The sequence below is a fragment of the Acinonyx jubatus genome, chromosome A1 (assembly GCF_027475565.1).
Source record: "Acinonyx jubatus isolate Ajub_Pintada_27869175 chromosome A1, VMU_Ajub_asm_v1.0, whole genome shotgun sequence".
In the NCBI taxonomy this organism is placed as follows: Eukaryota; Metazoa; Chordata; class Mammalia; order Carnivora; family Felidae; genus Acinonyx; species Acinonyx jubatus.
In genome coordinates this window covers 46963284-46990467 of record NC_069380.1, presented here as the reverse complement: position 1 = coordinate 46990467, position 27184 = coordinate 46963284, and the positions used below count along the sequence as shown (strand labels likewise).

The 27184-nt window shown below is 39.3% G+C and overlaps 1 protein-coding gene across 2 annotated transcripts; it reads right to left on the bottom strand.

Annotated features, from left to right (window-relative positions):
• Nucleotides 1–632: 632 nt before the first annotated feature.
• On the bottom strand, nt 633–23668 carry KLF5 (KLF transcription factor 5). 2 transcript variants are annotated; one of them, XM_015083075.3, is made up of 4 exons: nt 23510–23668; nt 15851–16724; nt 14786–14845; nt 633–2431 (listed from the first exon to the last, which is right to left on the bottom strand). In XM_015083075.3, exons 2-4 carry the CDS (start codon nt 16710–16712, stop codon nt 2253–2255), a joined length of 1101 nt encoding a protein of 366 aa, XP_014938561.2. In that variant the 5' UTR covers nt 16713–16724; nt 23510–23668; the 3' UTR covers nt 633–2252. The 2 variants fall into 2 exon arrangements, with proteins under 2 accessions (XP_014938561.2, XP_026920790.1); XM_027064989.2 differs by lacking the exon at nt 23510–23668 and adding an exon at nt 19051–19445.
• Nucleotides 23669–27184: the final 3516 nt, after the last annotated feature.

The following is a 27184-nucleotide window of genomic DNA, read 5'->3' as shown; positions in this document are numbered from 1 at the left end:
CATTTACTTCAGTATGAGCTGGTGGCTATTTTATCCTTTGGGTTACAACTCATCCCTTCTTTATATTGTGAGATTTCAATGACTTCCTTACTTTCTGGTGCTGGAAGATGCTCCAGGCACATTTGGTCCATTTCCTAACCTAGTCCTAGAACCAGCCATTTCTAAGAAGCCCCATTTCTTTTTATTCAAGGATGGTATTAAAAACCAAGCCCTTGGTGTGCTTGTTGCTACTGGATTAAATAAACTTCCAGTGATCATTTTCTCTTCTAAAAAGGAAAAAAAAGGTTAAAAGCCCATTCTTGTTTTATTTTCCCGACAATAAAACCAGCAAATGCATGTTACCTCTACAGTTTTCAGCTACTGATCTTGAGATTAATGCAGTATGTGTCTGTGTAGTGACCAAAAAAAAAAAAAAATCAGCATTCACGAACCTTATCTCCCTTCACACTTGTAATCATACTTTTAAAACAAATCCGTTTCTTTTGTCTTAAACAAAGGTAGCTTTGGCTCAATGTGGGAATTGGGTTTTTATTGGTATTTTATTGCCCTGATAAGACAGAGCCTTTTCAATAGTTTTGGGAATGGAATCTGCTTTTTTTGCTATTATGGGTGAAGAAGGACGGCACGACATGAATCTTTTAGGCACTTTTTATTTTCCAAAAAAAAATTGTCGTTAATATATAAACATCTCATTCTCTCAAAAAATTCTACAACTATACAGCTGTTTGCTCCGTTATTTGCATAGGAAATGACCACAATACAAAAATAAGAGGGGAAAAGAAGCAAAACAGCAACCAATTTATGCTTTTTATGTAGGCATGTGTCCACGTATAAACATTTTGAAGCCTTACAAAATATTTACACCGTTTGTCATCTATTTACACGTTTTAAGAGCAACTCTTCTAACAAACAAAACTATAATTTATCAAGTTATGAAAATTTTCTAAAAAAACTTACTATATTACCACAAAATAAATAAAGATAAACAATATTTTAAAAACAAAATTAAATTCTCATTTCAATTAAGACCCCTTTTGGCATTTTGCTTATTTATTCTGCCCTTTGGTTAACAGCATCAGCATCACATTTCTATTACATTGCATATATGTAGCACTTGTTTCCTTAAGTTTTCTACATGTCACTTATAATTAAAGGCAGACACTGAGTCAGTATTAACAATGATTAATAACTAAACTGCACTGTAATTTAGGTAAAATTACTGTGTCTCACTGTATATTACATGCAAAATCCACATAAATTGGCATTTAACCACAGTACTGCACGAGCAAACATCTCAGGATATGAAAACTGTATCGTAAATCCAACAACGCCATGTGAGAGCTACATAAGTCCTTCTTTTTCTAAAACGATACTGTGTTTAGCTTATTGTAAGAGGTTTGACTTTTGTGTATTGTATCTTTGCGCTTTTGAGTTCACAATTCATATAAAATGTCTTTCATATTTAAAATAAACAACCCTATTTTAATCAGTGCATGGAATCTGCTTTAAGTTTATTTGAATGATTATTTCTTCCTCCGAAAGAAATGAATTTGGTAAGGTTTCAAGAGGTAACTTACCACAAATTCTAACTGTAAATGTATTCATGGTTTATTTTCAAACAGATTTATTTATGATTTTCCCCCAAAAGAATCTTAGAAAACTTGTAATAAACCTACAAAGCTGATTTGCATATTTACAAAATTTCGGATAGCAAATAGAGGCAACTCATATAAAAACAAAAAAACCCACATTTGTTCAATGGCTATTTGTGAATCGCCAGGTACGCTGGGGTGCGCACCTCTAAGGAATTACCTAATATTGAAAAAAAACCCTACTCGATGTCAAGTAAAATCTTGACATACAACCCAGCCTTCTTCCTGTGCCTGCCAACCGACTTGTTTACTAAACACTGTCACATTAAATGATGGTGCTTAGGTAAAAACACTGCAAACACACCCTGCAACCCCCACCCCCCTGCCCACGCTGAGATGTGGCTGCCTGTCATGAGATGAGATCTGCTTGAGTAAAGCCATATACATTACAGCAAGCATTCCAGATTCTTAAAAGGACCAAACACTTTGGTATTCATACAATGTATTCCCTGTTTCGTCAAATATACAAAATATACATTTCCAGTTTTTTGTTTTCTTTTTCTTTTTATATACGTAGTTAGGTTTGTCGTTTAAAACTTTGCCAAATGAACTGCACAGCGTCAGTGTGAATTGCATAGGCACGGCGGGCCGCGGCGGGGCTCAGTTCTGGTGCCTCTTCATGTGCAGGGCCAGGTGGTCGGAGCGCGAGAAGCTGCGGTTGCACACCCCGCACTGGAACGGCTTGGCCCCGGTGTGCTTCCGGTAGTGGCGGGTCAGCTCGTCCGAGCGCGCGAACCTCCAGTCACAGCCCTCCCAGGTGCACTTGTACGGCTTTTCACCTGTGACAGGGGACCAAGAGGAGGTGAGGCGGCCTGCTTGCAAGACAAACATCGTAGACAAGGAATCGTAGAGAAGGAACTGCTTTTAAGAATCGTGGTCCAGTCGGGAAGTTCATGAGTTCCATCACGACCTAAACTTCCTCAAGGCCTCGAGTGAGGCGAGTCCCTGTTTGCTAGGAAGGAAGTGTCTGCAGTACCTCTGCGGGGTGGCAAAATGGCGACTCTACACGTGCAAGATGAGTGGGTGCTCACCGGTATGTACTGTGCCCGCACATGCAAAGCCACGCGATGACAAGATGAGCTGGGGGGGGAGGGGGGGCTGTATCTATGCTGTGCGATTACAGTTTCTACACCAACAAACTCAAATTAAATTTGTACAGGGCTAATAGCTGTAAGATGGGCCGAGGGAGGAATAAATTTCAAAGCTCCTCAAATCAGCCATATGAGGAACTAAATGTACTACAACTGTGAACCTAAATGTTTCTAAATTAGTCCCGAATGAACTTCACATAAACTAGTCAGCTCCTTTGAACACGGGGCCTCCGAAATGGGCTGCTAACGGGCACTCACTCTTGGAAACTCACTCTAGCACACACGCATTCCACGGTCTTCCTGTTTTTGTCAGATGAAAGCAAAACAAAGCTAGTAAAATAACCCTGAAGTTGAATGGTGTTGAAGCTTTATGCATTTGATATTTAATAAATTCTTCAACCAGATCAGAAAGCCTGATACTGGTAACTTCCCTTTGGTGAAGAATCATGAAACTGTAGTAATTCTGACATTCGCTGAAAAATGCACGTATCTGCCCAGTGTCTGTTATATGCCGGGCACTGTCCCGAGTGTTTGGGTTACAATGGTCAACAAAACAAAAATGCCTGGCCTCACGGAGCTTACATGCATGATAGTATTTTAGAAGTCTCTAATCATTCAATCTACCTATTCTTTCACAGCACTCTTTATTTTAGTAAACTGATACATAAGCCACAATCCCTCTGTAATATTCTTAAAGTTGTCTGAAGTGTGCTTGTTGTTAATCTTTCAAATCCACTTAACATTGATAATGTAGTCTCAACTCCCAGTGTAAGAATCAATTAACCTTATTTAACTAAGATCATGTATTTCCCTAAATAAATCCCCAAAACCTAAAAATGTTTCACTGAGCATTAACTAGTAAGTTCCTATATTTATGTTTCATTTTGTTAGAATTTTCTAGGAATTTGCTCGTTTAAGATGAGAGTTTGTGACATACGTTTGCTTATTAAAGTACTACTGTTGGCTTACTGCTCAGTTTTTCTTTTTAATGTTTATTTATTTTTGAGAGAGAGCGAGAGAAAGCGAGAGCGAGAGCGAGAGCGAGAGCGAGAGCGAGAGAGAGAGAGCAGGGGAGGGGCAGAGAGAGGGGGGGAAATACAGAATCTGAAGCAGGCTCCAGGCTCTGAGCTGTCAGCTGTCAGCATGACTGTGAGATCATGACCTGAGCCGAAGCCGGACACTTAACTGATTGAGCCACCCAGGCCCCCCTTACTGCTCAGTTTTATATGGATACCTTCTAAAACTGAATGGTCAAACTCCTCAATTCCTTAAAACATGTTTTTCTTGTGAAAGGGAAGGACCTCAGAGTCACCTTAGTACCACAATGAAGCCCAACAACCTTTCTGTCTTGATTTAGCAGTATCACATTCAGGAAGCTGTAAGATTACTCAACTGAGTCCAAATTTTAAAAGACATTGTCCACATCAACCGAGATTTCCACAGCTTGTGGTTAATACATTTTTGCTGTCATGATAACTACTCTGACTCAAACAAAATCCTAAAGACAAAGAAGAAAGGAAGGGCCAGAATAGTCCTTTGAAATTCGTACCTATTACTTCACAGGAGATTTTTCTTTCAACTCCTATGGCAGACATCCCCAACCCTCCTTTCCTCTCCCCTCTCCTCTGAACCAGGACACCAATACTTAGTTGAACTCCCTGTTTTGTTTACATCCATTTAAAAAATACAAGTCTCAATTCCTACAGTTTTTTCTCATTATAAATTCTAAGAACTTAATCTGATACACTCCAACCTTTTAAGTAACATAATAAACCACTTTCCTCTCAACTTATATTCACATGTATCCTGTATGAAACACAAATGTCTTAATACTAGGAGTAAATCTAGCTATCACTCTTGTAGATGTAAATCAAACAGTAAAAAATAACTTTTTGCACAAGCGTTTATTTTTGTTCCTCTTGAAAAATAAATCACAAAAACAAACATGTTGGTGAAATACTTCACTGTCACTTAATGGAAAGAGAAAGCTATTTCTGATGTCTGAGGCAAGGAAAAAAATTCCTAAAGTGCCCTAATTTTAAAAGAAATCATTCTAGTCTTTTGCATTTAATAATTAAATCGCAAGAGAACTAAATTTTCAGAGTTTATTTAAGAAACAAGGGACACTAGACTCTTTTTGTTCACTATTTTTATTGGCTATGAAGCAACAAACTGCACCAATATTTTTTAAAGTTTACTTTACTGATTGGTTGAAAAACGGTAGCCATTAAGGTTCCTAAAACATTTGGGGTTTTGCTCTCAATGTATGCACATCTATAGATTATTCAGCCAAGAATACTACCAGTGTCTGGGACATTAGTTATGGGGCCAAGTCTTTACTCTAAAAGCAAGAACAACTATTCCCCACTTGGGGCAGTTTCTATGGGATTTGTTCAAATGTCAACACTGCTCAAGTCAAACATCATAGAGGAAGCTGGTACCCAATTTCTGGCCAAATAGTAGATGCGGGCCTTTCTTCCTCAGCCAGAAACACTATGCACAGTACTTCTGGGAAACCAAACTGACTTCCTTTAAGTTATTTCAACAGGATAGAGCTTTCAAAGGTTTAATTGGATTTTTACAGAATCTCTTTCCAATACCACCAATTTAAAATATTTAGTTAAGCTCTTTCAACATCAACTGTATTTTTAAGTTGTCATGCTGCTAATGTGAAACTTTCCAAAGGCAAAAAGAAAAAAGTGACAAGTTTGAACAGCATGGAAAACAAGCTTCAACTTTATCTCAAAAACAGTTATCTTCTCATGCTATTTTAAAATTACCTAGGAGTGTTTTGCTAGGAATCCCTAAACTTCTTAAAAATTGTTCAAGTTAAACATGCATACTCTATCATCTGGACTGATGAAGCCAATCAATATATTTCATAAAAATGTTAAGCAAAAGCATGACCAGTAAAAGTAGGGAACGGGCACAAACACCGCTTGAGTGCAAACTCCAGAGTCGGGTATTTCTCATTATGTCACTCAATCGTCACAATAACTCCATGAGGTAAGAAGTGACACAATGCGTTCCAGATTAGGAATCTGGGCCTACCTCTTTTCCTTACTGTCCTACTTAAATCCTCCAGGAATAAACACCAATACACTCTACACGAACAATTTAAGGAATACATATTGTTCAAATTTATTTAAATATTCTAGAGCCACTTGAGAAGGTCAGTCAAGGAATGGCTTAATGGACTCAGAGCAGGCCTTCAGCTGCAGAAGGTGAGCACAAGGCATACTCTGGCTGAGCCAGCCCTCAGTGGAGGCCCACCTTTCAGGATCAGTGGGGGTCTCACAAACTGTTCTGACAATGCCCAAATATCACCTAATGATGGTTTCCCTTTACCCCAGGCTAAACAAATTTCAAGGGGTTCGCAGAACATGTTTACAGCGTATTTGAAATCTTCAGCGATGGACTAAAAAAAAATCTTATTTTTTTTCCTCTGATAAACAGATAAAATAGGACTTTGGAACCTGCCACAACAGAATGGGAGGTTTCTCTGCTCTGCTGAACATATTCAATAGATTCATACCAAGGCCTTTCCCTAGAATGTTCCACACCGACTCTAACAAAAGAAATATATCACAAATGGAAATATTTCTCAGAATGGCTACTTTAGGTAACTTTTTAAAAAGTTTGTTACAGTGGGGCACCTGGGTGGCTCAGTCGGTGTTAAGCGCCCGACTTCGGCTCAGGTCATGATCTCACGGTCCCGGAGTTTGAGCCCGTGTCAGGCTCTGTGCTGCCAGCTCAGAGCCTGGCGCCTGTTTCGGATTCTGTGTCTCCCTCTCTCTGACCCTCCCCTGTTCATGCTCTGTCTCTCCCTGTCTCAAAAATAAATAAAATGTTTAAAAAAAAGTTTGTTACAGCAAATTTGCACATCTGGTCTCCTTCCTGGTAACTAAAAATAATTCTATCTATCAACTATTATCTGATAGAGACTAAAACCCATCAGGATTAAAATCAATGTTTAGTAAATGAGAGTGTAGCTTGTACTAAATGACTTGAAAAAAACAAATAGGACTTAATCTTTTGATTTTCTCCTGTTAAAAACAAAAACAAAAACAAAAACAGTCTCTGAACTCAAAGAACTTAAAATCCATTTCCCATTCTGAGAAACAAAACAGTGCAAAGTGGAATAAATTATTTCAATAGTCTGTATTTAATCTTTTTTCTTAATCTTAATTCTTAGAATGTAGTTCTTAAAAGTTCAAATCAGCTCCTATTTCATAAGGAAAATGTTTTTATGCAACTTAATATTTTTAGACACTTAAAAGAATTTAGTCTGAAACAGTCTATATATATTCTAATACAAGTTAAAAAGGAGGAAACGGGCTCCTGGGTGGCTCAGTTGGTTAAGTGGCCTTCAGCTCAGGTCACGATCTCACAGTTTGTGAGTTTGAGCCCCGCATCGGGCTCTGTGCTGACAGCTTGGAGCCCAGAGCCTGCTTCAGATTCTGTGTCACCCCCTCTCTTTCTGCCCCTCCCTTGCTCACACTCTGTCTCTCTCTTTCTCTCTCTCTCAAAAATAAACAAACATTAAAAAAATTATTCAAAAAAGAGGAAACAATCACAATATTAAATTCATGGGGAAAATATTCAATATCTAAAAAAGATAAGGTAGGATGATTTGGGCTCGTTAATTCATGTTTTCATATATCTTTGCCAGTAATTTTCCATTTAAAAAATCTTTTTATTAAAGCTCAGTGTAGCACATCTCCTACACTTGGAACAGAAGGGTAAACAGTTCACTTCAGAGATTAGTTATTATTTGTGTTTGCAAAATGCATCTAGTATTTACTAGATATAGTATCCCTGTCAATAATCTATCCACTTTTAGGAAACTGATTAAAGGATATTAAAATTAAAAAATTCCCTTCTCCCTGCCAGTCAATTTGCAGTCAGTTCACACATTTACCCCTTTCCTTATAATCTGATTCATCTTAACCCTTCCAGAAAACCTCTGAACAGTCCAGGAGAGATCATCCCACTTCTATCTATCCCCATCACCACTTACATTTGTTTTGAATGCATTTGCACTTATACATATATCTGTGTAAGAGGGTTCAAACAGCTGTGTTTTGCCTCCTAAACTAGCTTTGGAAGTTCCTCTAGGGCAGAGAGGATCTTCTATTCCTGCTGGAATGCCACACTTCTCATAGGCATCTTTGGAACAATCACGTCGGGCCCAAGTCTGACCAACTCTGATATTTCCATTAACAAAAAGGAGGGAAGGCATAAGAGACAGGAGAGGATCTGGTGTGAGTCTACCAGATTGTCTCTTTCCCCTCTACTTTGAGCAGGGCTTTTCCTGGTTCTGTTCTGCCTAGAACCGCTGAGGACAATCTCACTAAATGTATGCCTAGGTGAGAACCATGCTTTTAGGCAGGACATGTTCAGAATCCACTAAGCACAGGGTCCATTTATTATCCATCACATAAAGTGTAGAAGAATATACAAACTCTACATAAACAAGTTTTCTTTGACAGAATTGGACTAGATTTGACGAAAAACTAAGCAGTTGTGAAGCTCCTACTGCTGGTCAAACAGCAAAGGGACTACTGGGGCCAAAGAACAGTGACCTGCCAAACCCAAAGGGGGACAGGATGGGGATACATTTGCAGTCTATCTCCTTACTGAGTGAATCTCTGGGCTCCTAAGTTTCTGCCACTTCTCCTAAGGGTTCCTGACAAAAACAAAGGAAAAATCCTTCCTCATTAATAGTGTTAATGAAATACCAGTTCTTGAGTTTGATAAAAAGACAACACTCAGATTCACTTTCTTGTAATAAGAACCCAAACTGAATTTTTAAAAAACCTGTGAAAAGGGTTTACCTTTTCTTTTTCAACCAAAATAGAAAACTTCTGTATTTTCATTTTTCTAGCACCGAAGGAGTACTAGATATTCTCTTCTCTAGTTGGCACTATGGTTACCTTAAGAATTCTCCCAGCTCTTAAAGGTTTTTATTTATAAAGCAGTCAAAAAGAAACATTCTGCTGCCTAGATATTTTTTAATGGAAGTTACCTGAGATATACTTCTTCTAAAAGAGTTTAACTCCCCCTAATCAGAGTTAAAGATCCTTGAATATAAATAATACAAGCTGACAGAATAGGAATGCTGCTACAGTGATACTTTTACTAAAGTAGGACAATACTTTGTTTCTAATCTTCCACCAGAAAAAAATGTAGGTCATCAAGTAAACAGCTACTACATTCTATAGAACTAAAAATATCTACTGGTGTAAAAATCTTGGATGATTAAATTATTACTTAAAAAAAATCACATTCTACCTTCACAGCTGATTATTTCTATCTCAGCTTCAGCAATTCCATTTAACCTGCTTATGAACTATCTCCTCCCACTAGTTTATAAGAACAAAAGGGAAGAAAAGATTCTCTTAGGATTCTCCACAAGATCAGTCAAAATGTTTGCTTAATCAAATTTTACTTCTTAACCTTCGATAAGCTTTATCATCTCAAAACAATGCTTAATCAATTTCCTATGTAAATGTTTTTCAGATGAAAGAACAAGTCCTAGAAGCAAAGTTTAATCTTCCCAGTGAGTCATTAAAAAGAAATTGTTTCTAAGCTTTCACACTCATAAATACCTTTCCAGGGGTCTAAACTAGAAAGCCTCTTAAGCCACTACTTTTCTTATATAAGCTTGAAATCATCAATATAGAAAATAAATCTCAAAGCTGCAAATAAAAATAATTTAAGAATTTTAACTAGTAACATCTGACACAAGCTAAATGTGACACTTCTTCCTGCATATTTTTCAAATACAGACTCAAAAAATCCATTGGATACTAAATAATTTCATCCTGCACAACTTTTCCACCTCTAACAACACAGGTTACCAGGTTACACACCAACGTACTGATCTCTAGATCCAAACTGTATGATGTCAATTAAGGCTATCTATCGGATCTAACTAGCTACCTACAGGAAGAGGGAGAGAGACTTAGTGCTGATTTTAGCTCTAAATAATTTTCTAAGGAAGTGAAATTGTTCCTATATGTTTTTTAAAGACTTTCACTCCCTTCCACAATTCCACAAAAAGGGAGTAACTCGTGTTTGGAACATTTTGAATGTTTCTTTTAGTCGCAAAATACCACAAATGAAAATTATTGTCAACCTTGTCGATATTTTTAGATGCAAATCTATACCTAATACATTAAATAGATAATAAGTGTAGAATAAAGACTTAGATAGAAAATTAAAGTTTTACATCAGGGCTTTTTAGTACCTAAACTGAAACTAAAATCATCTCGGGCAGAGATTATAGCTTTAAAGTATACACAGTAACACCTTAACATAAATGTCATTAGGAAATAAAGTGTTCCACACAAGCAGGTAAGGCACAACATAGGGATTACCCCCTTAAAATGAGGCTTGGGCTAAAAATCTTTCCAAAACTTACTGTGGAATTCTTTCTTAATTAAACAAAGCACCCCAAACACAGCCCACTGTAAAATGCAGTATGGACAGTACCATGCTTCACTGAGCCCAGTTTGTGTTCCTATGTTATTGTAGGGTTCCATTTTCTTTTGTGGGGGTGCTTCCAATTGTCCTTTTCTTGTCGACTCTTGGCAAGCCGTTCTGAGATCTGGTGCCCACGAAAAGGCCTATGCATACAGTCTCGGTCTAAGGGATACCTGAGCCAAGCCTGGGTGCTGCTCAAAGACTTTCTCTGTACAACTGCTCATTTTCTGTCCTGTTCCAGATAGCTGAGACTGATAAATGATCTAAAAAATGTTACCATACCCTAATTTACCAACCACTGCAGCATATTCGTTAGGGTTCAGAACATATCCACACATGTGACTAAAAGCCACTAGGATTTCAAACATCTGTATTGAGTTCACAATTTTTCAGAACTTTTTTCTTTGGAGAATAGCACTTTTTACTAAACCATAAACACCATTTTTAAAGAAATTTCCAAACTCGATGTAAAAGCAATATTTATAGGCATATCAATAAACCAGTAGCAGTCACCAGAAAATTTTTCAATTTCTTGCAAATTTTTCTTTGTACCTACAGCCTTAATTTTTTTTCCTATACATTTTACCTTTTTTGGCCCCAAGCCTGTGCTCAGAATTACTTTAAATCTTCATTATGAAATTAAAGATAGCAAAGTATATGAGCAGAAACAACTATCCTGCTGGTTACAGATTATTCTATTTGATTCAAGAGTCAGTTAAACAATCATGCTGATTTGTAAGGGCAAAGTGATATGTGAATCTTTTCTTTAAAAGGTGGTCACGAGCAACTTTTAAATGATGGCAATGGGTATAGCCCCTTGATGTATGTATACATCAAAAGGCATATACAAATTTCAGTAGAATGCCCACATTTAAATGCTTTTAAAAAGTACAATATACCACTTGACACTTGCCTAGAAGCAGCCATAATTATTTCGAACCAGAGGCACCATATAATACACATGCATTACAAGTAACACAAACCCCATAAGGGGTACCTCTATAGACCTGGAAGTATGTTATATGTACATATAACATGTTTTTAAGTGAAACAGAACTAGTCCCTAGAATACAGGCAAGTACATTTCAGGTACTGTGTAACCATGCAAAGATGCACCTCTGTATTACTCACATATTCTTTATGAATACAGAAATCAAAGTATGTGAACTCAGAAAAACTTGAATGCTATGGGTCTTTGCTGGTAACTTCTACTTTCATCCTGAATTTTTTAAAAAAGGTCTTGTTTGGGGGCACCTGGGTGGCTCAGTCAGTATAGCGTCTGACTTTGGCTCGGGTCATGATCTTGCAGTTTGTGAGTTCAAGCCCCATGTCAGGCTCTCTGCTGTCAGCTTGGGGCCTGGAGCCCACTTCGGATTCTGTGTCTGTCTCTACCTTTTCCCTTCTGGTTCTCTGTCTCTCTCTCTCTCTCTCTCTCAAAAATAAACATTAAAAAAAATAAAAAAATAAAAAAGGTCTTGATTTGCAAAGACTATTTCCTTATGTTCAATTTGCAAGTTAAGAAGCATTTACTGTCTAAAAATCCAGAATAAGTAATTAAATAGAACTCAGATGTAGTTTGTTTTAATTGCTTAAATCATTTTTACAACATAAGGTAACTTGACATTTTAAAGCAATTACAATTATATTCCAAAGAAATGCTATGGTGCTTTTCACATTCTGCCTGCAAAATGGCAATCATTTAAAAAGTAATTTTTATATCAAATACCAGATCTATCCCATATAGATGATTTTAAAAATCTCCTAAGAAATTGTCCAGGGCAGGGTCGGGAGGGGGGTGCAGCAGGGGGCGTGTAACAAAAAAAACCCACAAAAGGTATTATATAAAATAAGTTATTTAGAAATACCCGGGCCTTGGGGCGCCTGGGTGGCTCAGTTGGTTGAGCATATGACTTTGGCTCAGGTCATGATCTCACATTTTGTGAGTTCGAGCCCCATGTCGGACTCTGTGCTGTCAGCTCAAAGCAAGGAGCCTGTTTTGGCTTCTGTGTCTCCCTCTCCCTCTGCCCCTCCCCAGCTTGCACTCTGTCTCTCTCTCAAAAATATATAAACACTAAAAAGAAAAGAGAAAAGGAAGGAAGGAAGGAAGGAAGGAAGGAAGGAAGGAAGGAAGGAAAGAAGGAAGGACAGAAAGATGAAGGAAGGAAGGAAGGAAGGAAGGAAGGAAGGAAGGAAGGAAGGAAAGAAAGGGAAAAGAAAGAAAGAAAAGGAAAGAAAGAAAGACAGAAAGAAAGACAGAAAGACGAGGGCCTTAAAAGGAAGAAGAAAAAAACAAAACAAGAATTTTCTGGCTTCAGATACATTCATTAAAAAACAAGCAAGGCAGGGAGGATGCAATGAGAGAGCACAGGTAATTTTAAAAGACATTGTCTAGAAACTAGAAATGAGGAGAAAACAACCTCAATGCTCTATGATTACCCAAGAACGGGTTTAGCCAGATGAACAAGTCTACTACAAACCCTCCCCAAGGCATTTGAGAAACTATCAAACAAAACTTTATTAAACTGGATTACATGGTCTCATTCATTAGATGTCGATGGCCACGCATTTATGATCAGGTGAGCATGGGACCCTAACTAGGCCTGGGTCCTCTTTTTTAGTTTGATTTTATTAGTAAGGGCATTGTTAAGACAGCTCGCTATTAAATTTCTTTGCCAGCAGGTCAAGTTCCAGAATCCTAGCTATAAGCATTCCGAGCACTAAACCCTGACAAGGCCATTCAGATACGCTCGGACTACATCCCTGCAATAAGCAGTTGATTACAGCATGATATGCAATTGCACTCCTTTTATTAGGAGACTTTAACCTCATGAAAAACACATTCCCTCCTTCCTATCTCCCATTTCAAGGACTTTCAAAGAAGAAAAAAACAGTAGTTCAAATGTCTCAAATTTATTTCCATTTCCCATGAATCAACATCCAGATAAAAATTCATTTTCAATGTTTCCTTCTCTAATATAATATTTATTCTATAAGTGGCTATTTTAATATTTCTATATGGAATGTTTTCTTGGCCATCATTTGCATTTGAAAACTTCAGACTGAGTTTATTATAAGCTTGATGGCTCTTTGTTGAACTATAAATATAATTTCTACTCTGAGCTGCTTATGTAGGGTCTTCCCTTTTATATAACCACCTTGTCTATATCTAAAAACTTCAGGCCAAAACAACCCATTCATTTCATTGATAAACACCATGAGATGTCTTTTCTTTAAAAGCAATTTCTCAGAAAGTCCTGGAATCTACAGTTGTTGCCAACACTATTTAGATTTTAATAAGTACTGTTTATCACTGAGATATCAAGTAATACTTCCTTACATGCATACAAAATGTCTGCAGCCATAGTCCTCCCAGTCCTGTATCTCAGCACTGACCTTTGTTCAAAGGCTTTTACTTTTTAATGCAGCAGTTAGAGATAACTACTTCATTTATCAAAACTCAATTTCCATAGTAACATCTAGCCTGGGGAGATTCAAGTCCTCTCACACTAATCCAACGACCCATTCAAAGGAACTGTTGAATACTTTGGTTTCCATAGCAATGATGGAATAAAACATTTTGCTAGGTCATTGCTTTTATTAGCAAACTTATTCTTTGAACTTTAGGTAAGGCTGAATTTACTGAGAGAACAAAATAACAATCATTTTGTATAAGTTCTTTCCTTCAGGGTTGGCCTTTTCAGAAAACCACAAATAGTTAATCACCTATATATTTGAAAACATTTTGGGTATTTGGAAGCTTTTTAAGCATGCCATGTAGTTTTGTCCTAAAATGGGTTCTAAAATACAGTTTTAAAATTAAAAAGCACTTAAAAGTGATTGTATAGGCCCGACAAAACAAACATTTATAAAATTAAAGTGACTAAGCTTAAGAGCACATTCTAAACAAGGATGAAATATAAGCCAGAATAAAGACACAGTCCCAAATACCTCAAATATGGGCTGGCACAGGGTGCAGAAGAACTTTTAAACCATGACCCCATCTTTGCCTGGCTTTAATACTCTGCAGTTTCTGCCCTACCTTTCATTCATCAACCACAGAAAACAAGCTAAACAAAAACTTCAGGTTAAAGGTGAAATTAAAGACACTGTATTAAGCAGTTATGCTTCACGTGCTAAATGGAAAAGTTTTCAGCATTGAATATAGCTTAGGGAACTATACAGAACTATATAGCTTATGGACTGCTTTGTTATGGAGGAAAGAAAATGACTTACATTTTTTTCCTTCTAGACAGGAATAGCAGTGCCATTAAAGTTTTAAAATCCATTAGTAAACATCATTGTTTACGTTTTCAGGTAATTAATTCTACGTGAGGTGACAGGGCAAGGCCTTGCTAAGGGAACATCAGCCTTCCTGGAACCAGACTTTTCTTCGTGGAACTGAATTCTGAGCCAAGCCAGTGCTGAAAAGGTAGGCCATTAAAAAATAAAAGTTGACAGAAGAAAGAAGAGATCAAACACGTGTTGGCTTTTAAAAGGATGAATACCACTTACACTATTTACACAACTCACAGAATTAACAAGAAAATTACATACCAGTATGAGTCCTCAGGTGAGCTTTTAAATGAGAAGACTTTGTATAAACTTTTGTGCAGCCTGAAATAAAGGAGAGAAAGAACAGCTTGTCATTTCGGAGATCCTTTTGAAATCTTTACATTTGATGATTCAGTGTTTAAAATCTGGCTTTAAAGAAGAAATCTCTCATGCTAGAAGATATTTGAAGCGTCAGTTTTAAAAGAAGTTTTCAAGAGTGCTCCCCTGTTACCTTATTAAAGGTATAAAGTGATTTACTTTATGTACCACTTTAACAGGAAGAGCAGATAATCAAGTGAGCTACACATGGGAAATTTTTGTTTATATTACAGTAGGTGCTTTATACTAGTAACATATACTTCAGCGATTTAAAAACTTTTAATGGCTCTAGAGCAGACAATGTTAAACCATTATCCAAGATGACTGCAATTTTCTGTACTACTACATTTCTTGTTTTTTCATTTAGTATATCATGCTGTATTGTGTACCATGGTCAATAAATTATACCCTGTATTAACCATAAACTAGCTTATGCCAGCAACGTGTAGATAAAGTCATTACCATCATCAATTTATGTTTTGGGCCACATCTCATTCAAGAACAAGCGTACGCTCATATGCTAACAGAACCATCCTTAAATCAGTTCTGTAGAGAGTCCTGTAAACTGCCATCATGAGAGCAGCCTATTCATTCCCCACTTCATTACCATGCTTTATTTTCTCAACTTAATCTCTTTTCAGGGAACTTAATTTAGAATTGAAATTCCAATTCAGGTGTTTAAACAAAGGAACTCTGACCTAACTCAAAATGCAAAATTTTGTTTAATATTAAAAATAAAGAAGTCCAAAGTAACTTTTTTCCAGAATATCCTAGCCACTTCTTAATACGTAAAAATAAGCAACAAACAGTTACATCCTAGGGTACAGTACAGAGACTGAGATAGGAAAAGGACAAAGTAGGTGATTTTTTCAGTGTCAACCACTACTTTATGTAAATTTAAAACCTGAGGTTACAGGTGCACACAAGGCATACGTATTGATGCTTCAACCAGGTAAAAAAGTCACATACCAGGGTAATCGCAGTAGTGGATGCGTCGTTTCTCCAAATCAGGGTTACTCCTTCTATTGTATCTGACAGGCTGGATGCTTTGCGAGTTAACTGGCAGGGTGGCCGGTAAATTTGGATTGTGAATTGCCAGTTTAGAAGCAATTGTAGCAGCATAGGATGGAGGTGGGGTCAAATTCTGGAGCATCTCTGCTTGTCTATCTGGACTTCCAGGTTCTGAGCTTGGTGGTGATGGGGGAAAGTAAGTGGCCTGCTGTGGAAGAAACTGACTTGGCATTGTGTATGTGCAAGGGGGCATGCCCTGGAATTGTTTCATCGCAGTCTGCGGAACAGCAGAGGTGTGTGTGTTAAGGCCTGCCATGGCGGCTGACATAGAAACATTAAGAGTGTCCATTACTGCTGTCTGGTTTGTAGAACTGGGCATATCTAGATCCGGGGTGTTCAGTAGCTGGTACAAGTGGCCCTGCTGGGGAGGGACAGAAAGATGAAGATCTGGTGTAGGAAGTTCTTGTTTGATGAAAATATTGTTCACCTCTGGAGCTGCGGTCTGGTGGGAGCTGAATATACTGGTGAACTCAGGGAGGGCCTGGGTCGGGGCCGGAGGAGGGGCGGTCGTTTCACTCTGGTGGCTGAAAATGGTAACAGGTTCTGTCTTGATGTGTGTTACGCACGGTCTCTGGGATTTGTAGAGGCCAGTTCTCAGGTGAGTGATGTCAGGGAGGAAGACGTTCATGTTGATACTGTAAGGTAACCCTTCACTGTCAGTGAAGAACTGGTCTACGACTGAGGCACTGTCTCGTCTATACTTTTTATGCTCTGGAATTATAGAAACTGGAGGAAGCTGAGGTGTCAGATACTTCTCCATCTCACATCGTGTCTAGAAAAGAAGAGATACAAACATGCATAATACACCTAATTCATCATCCGAGTAAGGACAAACTTAACCAAAAATCCCAACAATACCTGTGAGAAGTACTAGGGCACACTCCTTGGTGTTGCTTACAAACACATCAGGTTTGTCAGTTCTGTAAGAACTGGCTTACGGAAAGCCTCATGAAATCCTCTACAACATGTATTTGGTAAAATCGCTCCCACAATCAGCCCCGGACAATAAGTGAAAGAGGCAAATCAAGGAAAAAAAAAAAGGCAAACAGAAAACATGTTCCTTTCTAATGAATTATAAAGTGTACTTTTTTATAACTCACATACGAGCAGGGTTCCCTGCCCCATTACAATTGAGTTTGCAACTTAAGTACAGTATTGTAATATTGCCAAACCACCTCAACTCTGTTCATGCCATATTTATATTAATATAGGTATGTTTAAACAAAACCTAAGCAAACCAACCTTAAAAATAATATTGCAAAGTTCTGTTTTGTTTGGATAGATATTGTTAAAATAGCTAATATAAAACATACTCCTTGGCTATTTCAGGGCCTTTTCTCATTTATAGGTCACTGGAAACTTAAATACGAAGTCTTGAGCAAAACACCGTATCCACTGAAAGAACAAAACTTCACTTTCAACATTTGATCTAAATGTTGATTTTAATCAGCAGATTCTGTAATTGGTTAATATGATAATGAAATGTTCCTATTCATATCCCTATCTAAAACAGATCTTTAATTACCTAGGGGAAAATCACTCCCTTGGTAGAGTGGTGCTAAGGCGCCCGTGGGTGGGGAGAGGCTGCTGTATCACTAGCACAGTCATCAGCAAAACATTTATCACGTCCTCCTCAGTGGGCCAATGTTACATTCCCCCCTACTCTGTAAAAAGCTCAATCATCCCTCATCCTCTTGGTGTCTCTTAAGCAGAAAAGTGACAAACCTGAAATAACCAAACCGGTTCCAAGTGGTGATTTTTTAAGGACATAATCCAGCTTGTCTCACCCAGTCTTTTTACAGCTATCTTCTATTCTAGTATAACAAAGTTCATTTTTATTTTAATCTTTCAACATTGAAAGGTAAATTTTAAGAGAAAAAAAAATCCAATTAAATGGCTCATCCAACTGAACTATTAACTATGGCATTATATATATATATATATGCTACTACTTAATTTCAAAAGCGTTTCATATCGGGCTTGGTATCATTCGGTGCGGATGCAGTCTGGGTTTCCCAGATACACGCGATTTAAAAATAAAAATTAACGCTCTAGTCATGAGTCACATCTCTGACAAATGCCACTGCCCGTTCACAGCACGACGACGCTCGCAGCCCACCCGGAGCAGGAGCTGGGCAGCAAATACGCAATATACCAAGGGGCTATTAAATGAAGCGTCTCGAAATAAACCGAACTAAACCCTTTCGTGCACTTCGCTCCCGTGGTGGTTAGTGGTTTCTGATTTTAGCTCTTCCAGCTGTTTGCATGTGGGTATGTTTCCAATTTTTTTTTTTTTTTTCCTTGGGACAGGCTAAAAGTCCCGGGAAGTTTTTTCTGGGCTATATGACTCCCTGCGTGGGCGAAAGAAACAGGCGGTTGCTCTAATTCGGCTGCCGGGCAAGTGTAAAAGCCAACTGCCAGCTTTCAACGCGGCTCCGGGAGGAAATTTACGCGCACATGAAGAAAACAACACCCCCGGGTCTTTTTTGGTCTTTCTTTTTAAGGAAAAATAAGCGCTCCAATACGACCTTAGCTTTTCTAACTCTTGGTTCCCAAAGGCAGCCCCGAGATCGCCTCTAAAGCAGGCTGAGCCAAGAGACATGAAACTAGCACCCCGAGGCGCCTCTCTCCGGCACCCCGATTTGCGTTTACACCTAACCCGAGACGACGGTGGGGGGGACATCGGAGGGCAGGACACTGAGCGGGGGGGGGGGGGGGGGGGGGGAGGGGGGCTTTAAGGTGAAAGGCGGGAGTTAAGTAAGGTTGGACGTGAGGTGCGAGGTCTCATCCCCCAAACTAAGAAACACGAAGGTGCATGTGAGCACCGTCCCACTCTACCCTTTCCTCGCACCGACCCGCCTGTGGAGACTCATCTGGGACACCCCTCCCTCTTCCGGTCCCCCCACTTTGTCCCTGCGGACTGTAAGTGCCCAGGCCAGGACGGCAGGGCGGGGAGGGGCTGCCCACCCAGCTCCGGCTCCCGGAGCGCCCCGACGCACGCCCCAGCCTGGAGCGGCCCCTGTCGCCCGCGCGTCGCAGCGGCGGGACACGCCCGAGCTCCGGGAGGGGGGCGGAGGGAGGGGAGCGGCTCTCCCTACCTGGACCAGCTCCTCCGGGGGCAGCCGCGGGCCCGCGGCGGGCGGCGGCGCCGGCTGCGGCGGCTGCGGGGGCGCGGACTGCGCCTGCGGGTGGTGGTGCGGGTGCTTCAGCTCCTCGCCGGGGAAGAGCGCCGCGTCGCGGGCCGGGTTCGCGGCGCCCAGCACGGGCTTGAGCTGCGCGAACACAGGCTCGTCCTGCGGGGCCGGCGGCTGGGGTACGGGTCCCAGGCGGGCGCTCATGGTCAGCACCCGCGTGGCCATTGGCACTCAAGGGGGCGACTCCGGGCGCGGGACGCGGGTCGGGCGCGCTTCCCACCTCGCCCACGCTGACTCGGGCCGGCGAGCTCGGCGCGGGGCCGCGGGCGGAGAAGGGGAGGCTCCGGGCGGACCCCCTCAGCCAACAGCAGGCGCGGTTTTCGAAGGCGCGCACGAAAAGCAAAACTCTTCCGCTCCGCCACGCGTAAACGCCAACGTCCTCCAGGCGGCCACTTTCTCCCGCCCCGCCCCGCCGCGCTTTCTCACTCGCCGGAGCCCACTCCCGACACCGCCGGTCTCCGCGAGCGAGCTGCGAGCGCGCGTACCTGCCCCGCGACTACTGACACTTGACGCCCGCCTCTATTTTACCCAACTCCGGGGGGGCGGGTCCAGCCAGCCTGATTGGCAGCGTTGCGGCGAATCCTGAAGCCTCGAGGCCGGCCGGGCCGGAGCGGCTAGCCTATGAGAAAAGGGAAGCTCGCCCAGGGCCCCGCCTTTGCCGGGTTGACCCGCCCTCTCGGGCCACGAGCTTTCGCGCGCAGGGCGGCCGCGCAGTTTGTACACAACTTCTCTGACAGATTGGGCTGACTGAGCCGGGGGCGGAGGAAAGGAGAGAAGCGAGTGGAATCTAGGAAGAGAGGGAATTAGGGTGGAGACGTGGAGGGAGATCTCCTCGGACTGTTCTCTGCCAGGATTAGGGAGAAAAAGAGTTTTGCACGTCTTAGGTGTTGTGCAAGGACCTGAAACTCAAAGGCTGAAACCCAGAAGGCAGATAGGTGGGGGCGCCAAGGGTTTTAGAGACTTACTTCATGAGTGTGTATTTTTAAATATACAAAATGTACTTTTCTTTAGCGGAAAACTAGGGGCGGTGAGATAAACAAATTTAAAAACAGCCCTTGTCTCTGTGTATCTTTAGTAGTGAATACGTCCATTTAGCAAAGCAAATCCGGAATGTCCTAAATAAAAGGTGTAATGGCAAGTATTTTTTTTTAAGCCTTTGCATAAAAGCTTGTTTTTCCCTACAGTATTTAAACGGTTGGAAGAAGTTTATACACATTTTACCTCGTATCTGTGTATGGAGAGGAGGGGGATGGGCCATCGGGATTTTGAAGTTTTTAATATTTACGCTTTTGTAAATATTCCAGCAGAAGCATGGAATCTAATTTAAGCACTAACGACTGACTAGATCAAATGTATTTAAATAGTGATTACATCTTTGACTTGTTGTTGCTAGCACTTTATGCTCAAAAAAATGCAGTTTAATATTTACCAAACAAAAACGTAGCACATTTACCTAGCACTGTGGCACCTTTTCCTACGAAGAGATAACCAAAGAAGCCACAAACATTAGACACGCAGCAGCTCTGAAAACTGGGAATCCAATTTTGTAGGAAAGTAATAGTCAAATATATTACCATCCATTAACTATATTCTAATGGGAAGGTGAAGTTTTGCCAGCAATCACCTAAGGAAAACACTTTCCTAATCCTTAATGTCTTGTATGTGATTTTATCTGACTTATTGAGAAGCCGGAACAATAAACTGCAATAAAAATGCCTGGTATTTCACTACATATGTATATATGTTGACAGCACACTATGCCATGAGATAATTTTACATATACAATAGCCTACTCACACTTCACGGGATAACAGTTTAAAACAAACAAACAAACAAACAAACAAAAATCAGTTTTTAGAAAAATGTTCGAAGAGTGTACCTACTAGAAGTGTGGATCTCATTTCAATGTGTAGATTAAAAACATAATATACACATGAAATATTAGAGGAATTTATTATTAGAAAGTAAAATCACACTGTAAAATATTTTTTCTCCTTTTCATTTCCTTCTTGCTAATAAATGATTCATTTTTATGGCTGTGATCACTTCTTCCAGAGAATGGTTGACAACTACTTTCGTGTCACCAAAGTAGTATTTAATAAGTGTTTTTGCAAGTTTTTTCTAAGCAAACAGTCCCATAGTATACACCTTCACCTTTTCAAAGCTGTCCTGATTTTCTCTAATATTGAGCCCAGATATGTAATTAAATAACTTAGAAACATTACAGAATTGGTACGGGATTTAATATTACTTTTTTGAAAAATTGAAAATTGAAAGGTGTTTAGTTATAATGCTGATAACATGATCAAAACTGAGTGTGATAAAGCCTTAAGAGAACTTTCATACTCTTTTTAACTTAGGCTCAATACGATTTGGTATCTATTTATATTTTAATTTGCCTCTAAGCCTCTCTAAACATTTTCTTTTGTCTTTTTTATCAGAGCATCAGTGGCCTGTTATCTCAACCTACGTTTTCACTGCCATAAAATCCATTTATTTTACTGGAAATGTTGGTATATCTCACACCATTTTTTAACATGCTTTCATTTACAAATGCCTTCTCAATAGCAAAACAAAACAAAACCCAGCCATTTGGTGAGCTTTTAATAAAATATTTGTGAAGTCCTGTTAATTTTTTTCACATTTCCACTTTTCGTAATGAATACAGATACAAACCTAGCTACTGTTGTGTTCACAACACACTTTTGGTAGAAAAGTGGAATACAATCTTTTTTTGTTCAACTCTAGTAGCATTTATTTAAATTTCATTTCTGACATAAGGATTCATAACATAGGGCTGCCACTTTTAAGTAATGGTTTCTCTCAAATGCCTGGCTCGGCAGTCTCACAGAAAATGACTAGCTTAGCCCTGTACAATAGCACAGAAATCAGAAAGTAATCCTTTTCTGAGACATTTGCCATGCGATTCTGAACCTGTAAGGAATATGTTCAACCAAGCTGCCTTGCTGTTAACACAAATGCTACCGCTGAAAACCTGGTTCATCAACCTTAGTAAAAAGGGTTAAAACTTGATAAATATTTTTCAGATGTTCCAGGTTCTACATTGGCATGACGCCAGACAGGGTGAATGGACAGATCCTCAATTACTTTGAACTTTCTAGTTCTTTGCATTCCTTCCTGCTTAGTAGTGCTGTACCATTAGGGAAGATAGGAGAAAACAAAAAACAAATGTCAGGTTTCAGAAATCAATTAGTGGCCTGGCAGTGGTATGTTAACTGAACTGTGCCAAAACAGAAAATTCTGAGGGAAAAAAATAAAGTTGAGTCGTCAAGTTAGGTAGGAGGGTAAGCGTAGAAGCAGTGTGCATGCTTAAGTCCTTAGTCACTGGGCAACACAGATTTAGTCTTAGAATAAACCATAAGTGTCACTATCTTTACGGGAATAAATACGCCTGAATGTGTGGGGGCTGAACAGGCATTCAGTGATGGGGGGGCAGGGAGGAGACTTAAAGGAGGCAGTGGAAAAACATGGATAAATAGCTTCTGAATGATGAGATGAGAGAAATATGAAGCTATCATTCGGGCAACGTTCATAAGAAGACACGGCAAAAAAAAGTATCTGTGTTCAGTTGTTCAGCCAAAATGTCAGGGAGAGCTTGAAATGAGGACAATTTTAGACATTTTATTCACTTTGGAAAATATTCATGGAATATTCCATTTCCATAAATTCAGAATCAAATTACCAAGTGATATTGAACTACAGGAAAAGCACGAGAATGAGTAAAAAATCCTTTTTTCTAAGGGAGTATAATCTTCTCTGGGGTAAGATCATTCGATTTAAAATGACTTTCTTGATATTGATAGCCTACCAAGTGTTCGAATTTGTATCAATAGACACATAAAAAAACAAAATTATTGTCCTCTGAAACATTTCACGTTTTTAATCTTTTAATGTTTTCATTAATGGAACTGTTTTAAGCCGCCCTTCAAATTAAATAAAAAGTCATTGAGAAAAGGACATGGTAGATGGCAGCTTCAACTGAGAGGAGTCAAAATTCCAACCATTTTGACTCAAAGGTTAACAGACATAAGAAAAGATGGCCTTTTCATCCCTTTTGTTGAAAAAATATGTAATTTAAATAGGATTAATATACCTTTTTTGTGTATAAATAACAGGTTATCTTAAGAAAAAAGTTAATAGTCTACTTTTGCACTATCTCCCACCACAGTTCTCAAGAAATAAAATTTTATATTAAGTTTGGATTTAAATATATTCTTTATGAACTATCTCATAAAACTCTGTGTGTACTTAATCCTAAAGGTACTGTTATTTATCTAACCTATTTTTAAAACTCTAGTAATAGACACACACACACACACAAAAAAAAACCCCAGAATTTTACCTTGTGGGAGGGACTGGGATAGCTTTTTCCACCTTGTTAGTATAATAAGCAGACAAAAATGACATAAATATAAATGCCTTGAACCAAGTTATAGGCCAGGCATACTGTAGCTCAAACTGTACAGTGTTTGAATTCGGACTCCAAACATGATAGGAAAGGTGAGAGAAAAACCCTGAACTGAGGCCGTCATACCAAACAATCTTTTGGAACACTAAGGAGGCCACATCGCCAGCATCACAATGAGTGATGTTTTGAGCCAATGGCTACACATGTGCTGACGAAAGCAGTCATGGCCCTACCGTGGGGCCGTGCACAGTGAATGCTCAAATGAACTGCACAGTACCCTTTTGGAGGTTAATTTGTCAATGAAATGTGTAGTGCTAAGACCCATACTGGCTCTTCAGGACTTCTATCCACTGGTGATGGTCAAGTAAACTCACATAACTTTTGAGGAGGACAATTTGACAATGAGCATGAAGATGGCTAAAAACGGAACAACCTTGGGGCTCCTGGCTGGTTCAGTAGGTAGAGTGTGTGAGCCTCGATCTCGGGGTCTTGAGTTCAAGCCCTACACTGGACACAGAGCTTACTTAAATAAATAAGTAAATAAGAATGTTTTTTAAAGTGGAAATAATCTTTAAAATGACAGATAATTCCCCCTCTAGGAAATATATATTACATATTACATATATAAAAACAAATAAAATTGGAAATATCCCAAGTGACCAACACCAGGAAAATAATTCAATAATATACCCATGCAGTGACTGTTGTTCTGCTGTCAGAAATCACATTATTAAAAAATATTTATAGTAGAGAAAATCACCCCCACCACAAGTTGGTTCTTTTGGGGTGCTTGGCAGGCTCAGTAGGAAGAGCATGTGACCTTGATCTCAGGGCTAAGTTTGAGCCCCACATGAGTGTAGAGATTACTTAAAAATAAATTCTTTTTTTTTTAAACTTTTTTTAATGTTTTTTATTTACTTTTGAGACAGAGAGAGACAGAGCATGAGCAGGGGAGGGGCAGAGAGAGAGGGAGACACAGAATCTGAAGCAGGCTCCGGGCTCTGAGCTGTCAGCACAGAGCCCGACGCGGGGCTCAAACTCACGGACTGTGAGATCATGACCCGAGCCGAAATCGGACGCTCAACCGACTGAGCCACCCAGGCGTCCCAAAAGTAAATTCTTTAAAAAATAATAGGGGCACCTGGGTGGCTCAGTCAGTTAAGCCTCTGACTTTGGCTCAGGTCATGATCTTGCACTCTGTGAGTTCGAGCCCCACGTCGGGTTCTGTGCTGACAGCTCAGAGCCCGGAGCCTGCTTCAGATTCTGTGTCTCCTTCTCTCTCTGCCCCTCCACCTCTCATGCTCTCTCTCTCTCTTTCTGTCAAAAATAAATAAACATTAAAAAATTTAAAAACAATAATAATAATAAACATACAAAATATTTAATCACATGAGAAAAAATCCACAATATATCACGTAAAAAAATTAAGAGCTTTTATAAACACACACACATAAAGACGAAAAGAAGCACAAAATGTTTGTGTTTTGGTGGCTACCACTGGATGGTTAAATGGTAGTTTTTCATTGTTTTTCAATATTTTCTAAATTTTCCACAATACTCATGTGTTCCGTTAATAATCAGAATAAATGTTTTTAATAAAAACATAAATAAATATCACCTTTACACAATTAAGTGTTCATTCGGACTGTAGGTAGTGATCAAATGGTTTTCCATCTGAGGGGCACCCGGCTGGCTCAGTGGGTGGAGCATGCGACTCTTGATCTCAGGGTTGTAAGTTCAAGCCCCCTTTTGGCTGTAGAGATTACTTAAAAACTAAAAAAAAAAAAAAAAAAAAAAAAAAGTCTTAAAAGAAACGATTTTCCATTTGAAAGCAACAAGTAAAGCCACAACTTGCCACCACACTGTGCTGTGAAAATATGTAAACTTTATTAACCAAGCTACTAGACTTTCAAGATTCCCTGCAGAATAAACAAGCTGAGGCAACATTACCAAGTTTGAAGTTGGAAAGTGACAACCTAAGGGTTTGAAACGTAGATATAAATATGATTTATTTCTTAAGTGATCAGCAAGACTTCCACAATGATTTTTACTCAAAGTTATTTTGTGTATCTCATTTTATTTTCTTGGTTTGTTTTCTTCTATTACATGGATTAGATTGTTTACAGCGTTTTGACAAAATGCATAGACTCTTAAAGCTAGTTTATGTGCATCTTTAAAAAAAATTTTTTTTAATGTTTATTTTTGAGAGAGAGACAGAGTGAGTGGGGGAGGGGCAGAGAGAGAGGGAGACACGGAATCTGAAGCAGGCTCCAGGCTCTGAGCTGTCAGTACAGAGTCCGACTCAGGGCTTGAACCCAAGAACCTCAAGATCGTGACTTGAGCTGAAGTCGGACATTTAACAGAGTGAGCCACCCAGGTGCCCTAGTTTATATGCATCTTTAAAGAGCTTTTTGTGGGAATGCAAGCTGGTGTAGCCACTCTGGAAAACAGTATGGAGATTCCTCAAAAAACTAAAAATAGAACTACTCTACAACCCAGCAATTGCACTAGTGGGCATTTATCTCCAGGATACAGGTGTGCGGTTTCGAAAGGATACATGCACCCCCATGTTTATAGCAGCACTATCAACAACAGCCAAAGTATGGAAAGAGCCCAAATGTCCATCGATGGATGAATGGATAAAGAAGATGTGGTATATATATATATATATATATATATATATATATATATATACACAATGCAGTATTACCTGGCAATCAAAAAGAATGAAATCTTGCCATTTGCAACTACGTGGATGGGACTGGAGGGTATTATGCTAAGTGAAATTAGTCAAAGAAAGACAGAAATCATATGACTTCACTCATAAGAGGACTTTAAGAGACAAAACAGATGAACACAAGGGAAGGGAAACAAAAATAATAAAGAAACAGGGAGGGGGACACAACAGAAGAGACTCATAAATAAGGAGAACAGGGGCGTCTGGGTGGCTCAGTCGTTGAGCGTCCAACTTAGCTCAGGTCATGATCTCACAGTCTGTGAGTTGGAGCCCTACATCAGGCTCTGTGCGGACAGCTCGAAGCCTGGAGCCTGCTTCAGATTCTGTATCTCCCTCTCTTTCTGCCCCTCCCCTGCTCATGCTCTGTCTCTGTCTCAAAAATAAATAAAAACACTAAGAAAAATTTTTTTAAATATGGAGAACAAACTGAGGGTTACGGGAGGGGCTGTGGAAGGGGGAATGGGCTAAATGGGTAAGGGGCACTAAGAAATATACTCCTGAAATCATTGTCACACTATATGCTAACTAATTTGGATGTAAATTTAAAAAAATAAAAAATAAAACAAGTTAATAAAAAATAAAATAAAATTTAAAAAAATTAAGAGCTTTTTGTGTTGTTTTTTTTTTTATTCTAAAATATTCATAGAGAAGATACAGAATGAAATAGTTTCTAGTGAGATGTTTATACTACCTTTCCCCTTGTTCCCCTTCCTGGTACCCAAAGTTGTTCAAAAATAATTCCCAAACTTGCTTACTGGGAATTCAAAATTAATGTTGGGGGGTAGGGCAAGGTTGGTGGTCTTCTAGGAACTTGATATTTAAAACATTTTCTATAAACTATTCAATATATATCTGATTTCTGAATTAAGGTC

Excerpts from the sequence above, each read along its gene's own strand:
- KLF5 (XM_027064989.2), bottom strand. The coding sequence starts at position 19,311 with ATGGCCACGCGGGTGCTGACCATGAGCGCCCGCCTGGGACCCGTACCC. Across the intron at positions 14,846-15,850 it reads CCACTACTGCGATTACCCTG|GCTGCACAAAAGTTTATACA; the intron begins GTATGTGACTTT and ends CCTTTATTTCAG. Across the intron at positions 2,432-14,785 it reads TCACCTGAGGACTCATACTG|GTGAAAAGCCGTACAAGTGC; the intron begins GTATGTAATTTT and ends CCCCTGTCACAG.